Here is a 6,031-nt window from a genome sequence, read left to right as displayed (position 1 = left end):
TTTTTTTTTTTACTTACGTGATCCCACCAGCATTCGGAAAAGTTTGGCAGCTGATGCTCCAGGCTGTACTCCAGGAACTCGAACATGACGCTGATGATCATGCACATCCACCAGTCGCGAATCACCAGCGTCTACAACAAGGGTGTCACACTCGGGTTAGTTCGCGGGCTGGTTTAAGGTCAACTTGATTTTATGTGGGGCGGACCATTTTAGATATAATATTTAGATTTTTTTTTCTAATAAATGGATTAAAAGAACTGGATTAAAAAGTCCTGAATATTCAGTTTTCTATAGATATAAAACAAGGTTTATTTGAGCTTTTTTTATATGTTTTTTTAGATTTTACAACATGATTTTTGAACTAAAAACACAGAAAAAGTGTTTTTAAAAAAATGAGAATTATTCATTTAAAAAGGGGAAAAAAGGAAATTTAATATACATCTATACTCGTCATTTTATTTTTTTTAAATGGATTAAATCAACTGGATTAAAAGCCCTGAATATTCAGTTTTTTATAGATCTCAAACAATGTTTATTTTAGCTTTTTTAATACATTTTTAAATTTCACAAAATTATTTAAACTAAAAAAATTGAAAAAAATGGATTAAAAATGACAATTATTGATTTAAAAGGGGGAAAATCAGGAAATATAATATACATCTATACTCGTTTTAATTTGATCCTAAAACAGAAACTCATCACTCATGATTGACTTTCCCGGGCCACACAAAATGATGCGGCGAGCCAGATTTGGCCCCCGGGCCGCCACTTTGACACCTGGTCACTGAAGATACTTACTTTGATGTACCATCCCAGGAAATGAGCCGGGACGAAGCCATCCAATTTGTCCTGCCGGGCGGGAGATTGGGAAAGAGGGTGAGTTTAAAAAGGACATTCCTTGGGGGAGACACATTTTTTTGTTGAAAAAGTGACGTACCCAGACGTTGTGTAATGGGTCGCTGACATTGCCCGGATCGTAGAAGAGGCAGTTCCCTCCATAGTCGCGCTCAGGAAGGGGGACCCCCAATTTGGGGTCGATGTACTTCATGAACTGTTGCCCGTCTTGCACCGTCTAAATCAAGGGGGAATCAAACTCAGTTTTTGTAGCAGTCGGGCGGGCCACGTGGTATTTTTTCGCATTTCATTCCGATGGTCGTTATGTCTTTTAATTAAGATGCCAAAATTAATCTGTTCATGAATTGACAGCTTCATTTTTGGACAATAAAATCAATACAAGAAGATTTTTTCGTCTATGTATTTACATTTTTTTTTAATCAGAAGAGAACTCATTTTATATCAAAATGAGTTTTTTTTGTGTTTTTAGAAGAAAAAAGTAAATATTGAGTTTTTGGAAAATCGGTTTATTAACAGTGAAAAATAAAAATGGAAACAAGAAACATTTGGGATTTTTTTTCGCCCAAATCGGATTAAAAGAAGTGGACTATAAGAAGTGGACTAAAAGAAGTGGACTAAAAGAAGTGGACTAAAAGAAGTGGACTAAAAGAAGTGGACTAAAAGAAGTGGACTAAAAGAAACTGGACTTAAAGAAACTGGACTTAAAGAACCCGGACTTAAAGAACCCGGACTTAAAGAACCCGGACTTAAAGAACCCGGACTAAAAGAACCCGGACTAAAAGAACCCGGACTAAAAGAACCCGGACTAAAAGAACCCGGACTAAAAGAACCCGGACTAAAAGAACCCGGACTAAAAGAACCCGGACTAAAAGAACCCGGACTAAAAGAACCCGGACTAAAAGAACCCGGACTAAAAGAACCCGGACTAAAAGAACCCGGACTAAAAGAACCCGGACTAAAAGAACCCGGACTAAAAGAACCCGGACTAAAAGAACCCGGACTAAAAGAACCCGGACTAAAAGAACCCGGACTAAAGGAACTGGACTAAAAGAACTGGATTAAAAGAACTGGATTAAAAGAACTGGATTAAAAGCCCTAAATATTCCGTTTGTTATGAACCAGGTTTTAAAAAAAAATGCTTATTGAACTCACCTGGAAGAGGATGAAGATGAGGAAGAGCTCATAGACGACCGTCACGCACAGCCAGAAACGCCAATATGCTGCAGAGACAAAATAATAAGAGGTGAAATGATTAAATTTCAATATCTATTGTACATGTAGTGATGCTAACAGTGTTGCTCTTACCTGGATGTGGTCGAGTGAAGGGTCCATCTTTTGCTTGCGTCACCCCAAAACAAAGAAAAACTAGTATGCTGGCCACAATCCCCCTAAAAAACAAATACGAAACGTATTATTGATACAGTTTAGTGAAGACTGGCTGTGTTCAATGTGTGAATTTTCGGCGTAAAAGTGACCTCTTAGTGTTGAAGGCGGTATCTTGTGGCGTCTCCTCCAGAAGTGTGACGTAAACCAGAGCACACGTCAGGATAAACAGAACAGTGAGTGTGTGAGCCCGCCTGTCAAAAGAGAAGGGGGGGTCAGGGGAACAAAAAATGTAAAAAATAATGGTAAAATGTATAGGTTGACAGGTATTTTATTTTTATTGGATTGGATAACTTTATTCATATAAACGATAGTATAGTAAGGCTTGTTTTGAAAAAATATAATACATAGTATAGTAAGGTTTTTATCTTTAAAAAACAACATAGTATAGTAGGGCTTTTTTACTTTTAAAAAATGACTATGTATAGTACCATATTTTTTCGGTTTAATATACCCCACATTTAATATACACGAGTATATTAAACGGCAGGGGTATATTACCGTATTTTCACGATTTTAAGGCGCACTTAAGTCTTAAATTTTCTCAAAATAGACAGTGCGCCTTATATGTGGAAAAAACAGAAAACCAAAAACCACCACTGTCGGATATTAAAAAAAAAACACAAACGCCTGAACTGAAACAATAATGTTAAATATGCAGATGCCATCTTAGTTTACGAAATATTCCACCACACTGCAAGATTTAACACAAAAAAACTCCAAAACATCAACGATGGCTGGCTCTAGAGGTGACTGTAAAGTAGTGAGTGCTTCATACCTGGAAGTCAATAGCAATTAGCGTATTTTCACCACTATAAGGCGCACTTAAAAGTTTGTCATTTTCTACAAAATAGACAGACAGTGCGCCTTATATATATGGAAAAAATGTCATTCATTGAGGGTGCGCCTTATAATGCGGTGCGCCTTATAGTCGTGAAAATACGGTAAACGGCAGGGGTATATTAAACGGCAGGGGTATATTAAACGACAGGGGTATATTAAACGGCAGGGGTATATTAAATGTCAAACAAACATGAGGCTAAAAAAAAAAATCATTTCATATACCTGGGTATATTAAACGGCAAAATACAGTACTTAAAAAACAAAACAATGGGCGTTGTCCTTCATAACCTCCAATCTAAAACTTCAGTTATTTTTTTTGTCTTTGTCTTTTTAAACATGGAGAACAACTGACATTAGTAGAGCGCACTCACCAGAAAAACGTGTTGGTGCCGTCGTCGTAAACTTCGCACTCGGTGTTTTTTCGTTGCAAACTCTCCCTGGAGCTCTGCTTGCTGACTTTAGCTTTGAGCCCCGGGGCGCCCAGCTCGGGGTACGACGCGGGGTCACCCGTGGCGTTGCCGACCGGCTCCGGGGTGCATCGTCCGGTGGCGGAGACGGCCGTGGCGCAGCTTTTCCGAGCCTCCAGCTTCATGGCTCGGCCGGGTCGGGCTGACTGAGGCTGCTTATCTTCTTCCTTCCTCCCTGGGGACTGTGAAACATCCAAATGGGAGACGAAATTAGAGCTAAAATCTACCGCAACAGGTCAAACGAGCCCGGCAGCTGGGAACAGCTGATATGCCGCCATGTCAATGACACGGATGGAATACTGCCAAAGATCCATCACAATTTGGAAATTGTCATTATTTGACTAAAATTAGAATTATAGTCACTCATCAAAGTTTATCCAGAGGAGTCGAAGAAATACAAATTCAGTATGTACTGTATTTTCTCTCATATAAGCCGCACCCCTAAAATATATATTTTTAAATGGATTAAAAACCCTGAATATTCTGTTTTTTTATAGATGTAAAACAATGTTTAACTTATCTTTTTTTAAAGTATATTTTTTGATTTTACAAAATGATTTTTGAACTAAAAACTGAAAAAAAGATTAAAAAATGACAAGTATTGATTTATTCATATATTTATTGATGTATATATAAAAAAATGCTTTTTTAAAATATATTTTTAGATTTTACAAAATGATTTTTGAACTAAAAACAGAAAAAATGGATTAAAAAATTACAAATATTGATTTAAAAGGGGTAAAATCAGGAAATCTAATATACATCTAAACTCTTCATTTTAATTTAATCCTAAAACGGAAAATCAGCACTCATGATTTACTTTCCCGGGCCACAAAAAAATGATGCGGCGGGCCACATTTGGCCCCCAGGCCGCCACTTTGACACATGTTCTATAAAGGGTGTTGTCAGCACAAATTCCAAAAGGAAGTCACGTGAGCAGTACAACCAGGAAGTATCTCCATAGCGATCTAGTTTATCGTCCCTAGATAAGATTTCAGCGCCATAAGCAAGTGAGTTTTTTTCCCATTTTATGCAAGATACGCTACATTTTTTCCTTGAATTACATTCATAGACATCAAAATAAATTTTGTTTAGCATTTCATCTGTTTATCTTTTCTCTATTTTGAAATAGATGACCACATTGGCTGCATAGTCTTGCATTTTGTGCATGCCAAGTTTAATTTGTATAGTACTAAAGAATTCCAAACTGGTTTACTTGAACACACCCACCTGAAAAACACACCTACATCATATTTTACGCCGCTAAAAACACGCATGCTGTGATTGATGCAAGAGTGTCACAATAAAATGCAAATGGAAGAATTAAAATTTAAAAATTGTTTTATAAAAGGTCAAAATCAACAGCAAGTCAAATGATATGCAGCTACATTTCCGTATAAAATTCATATTTTGTTCTTTTAATTTTTCTTTTTGACAACTTGACTGTTTACACTGTAATTTGGTGCCACACCGGTTTAAATTTGAAAAAAAAGATTTTAGCTGTTATTAGCCCCTTCAATAATTTTAGCAACGTTAATTAAAATTAATTTCAGATGTTTTATGTTTTCATAACAGATGCAAAAAGTTTATTTGTTTTTTTTTTTAAACCTTACATGACCAGGCAAATCCTAATTTTCCCTTAAAACAATCGTCATTTAACCTATAATAAATACAAAATTCTTATCAAGACTTCTCTAGACGCTTTTTAAAACATCACATTACTAGCTAATATTTTATTCCCTTACTTTAAAGACCTAAAAAGAAATATTTGCTTAGACAGTGAACGCTCATCTGCTTCCTACCGTACAAAGTAGCCTCAGAAGCTAACGTTAGCATGCTAACTCAGTTTGACCTTGTCTGGCAGGTTTGTTTCATTACGAATTAGCTCCATAAAGCCCAAAAAACATTTAGTCCAACCCGTCTTTTAGTTGCTTTCGACATCATATATTTCACGTTCTATTAGTCGAGGTAACACATGGAAGTTTTTTTGTTCAAATAGAAGGCGTTCCTTACCGACTAAATGAAGCGGTTGGGTGGCTCCGAGGGATTAGCACACCACTTGGACGCCATCAATACACACGTTTCAAACTGAAAAGCCATCAAATACGGCCGATTTAACAAAACAAACCGAAGCCACGCTACAATGAATAAACCCAGACAGTCTCATTAACCACAGTCCAGACGTCACACGTGATGCGGAAGTAGCGTCGTGTGTACATTTCAGAATAAACGTTTTGGATTGGGAATAAACGCCTTGGATTATCTGAAGCATTGTTTTGGTTTTATTTTGAAATGTACACTTCCGTGAATCTACGTCATTTCCGTACATTTGCACTTCTGACAATTGAACGGTAGTACGACTAATTAACTTTTACAATTTAAATAGTAAACAAAAACTTTTATTAAACTAACGATTTTATAATTATATAAAAAGTAAACAATATTAAAAAACACCCTTTCTGCCTAGTTTAAGGACCGGTGAT

The 6,031-nt window shown here is 36.5% G+C and overlaps 1 protein-coding gene across 1 annotated transcript in view; it reads right to left on the bottom strand.

The window, feature by feature from the left end:
* The window catches only part of ptdss2 (phosphatidylserine synthase 2), an 11,565-nt gene extending 5,810 nt beyond the window's left edge, over nucleotides 1-5,755 (bottom strand). The window contains exons 1-8 of the mRNA XM_077711148.1: nucleotides 5,562-5,755; nucleotides 3,453-3,730; nucleotides 2,331-2,432; nucleotides 2,161-2,243; nucleotides 2,008-2,075; nucleotides 938-1,072; nucleotides 799-849; nucleotides 18-131 (exon numbers count right to left, since the gene is read on the bottom strand). Coding sequence (XP_077567274.1) covers nucleotides 18-131; nucleotides 799-849; nucleotides 938-1,072; nucleotides 2,008-2,075; nucleotides 2,161-2,243; nucleotides 2,331-2,432; nucleotides 3,453-3,673 — 774 coding nt within the window. The 5' untranslated portion in view covers nucleotides 3,674-3,730; nucleotides 5,562-5,755. The remainder of the gene's footprint in view (nucleotides 1-17; nucleotides 132-798; nucleotides 850-937; nucleotides 1,073-2,007; nucleotides 2,076-2,160; nucleotides 2,244-2,330; nucleotides 2,433-3,452; nucleotides 3,731-5,561) is intronic.
* Between the last annotated feature and the right edge of the window lie 276 nt (nucleotides 5,756-6,031).

The sequence above is a fragment of the Stigmatopora nigra genome, unplaced genomic scaffold, assembly GCF_051989575.1.
Source record: "Stigmatopora nigra isolate UIUO_SnigA unplaced genomic scaffold, RoL_Snig_1.1 HiC_scaffold_25, whole genome shotgun sequence".
NCBI lineage: Eukaryota > Metazoa > Chordata > Actinopteri > Syngnathiformes > Syngnathidae > Stigmatopora > Stigmatopora nigra.
The sequence above is the reverse complement of the archived record's forward strand: the minus strand, read 5'-3'. Positions and strand labels throughout refer to the sequence as shown.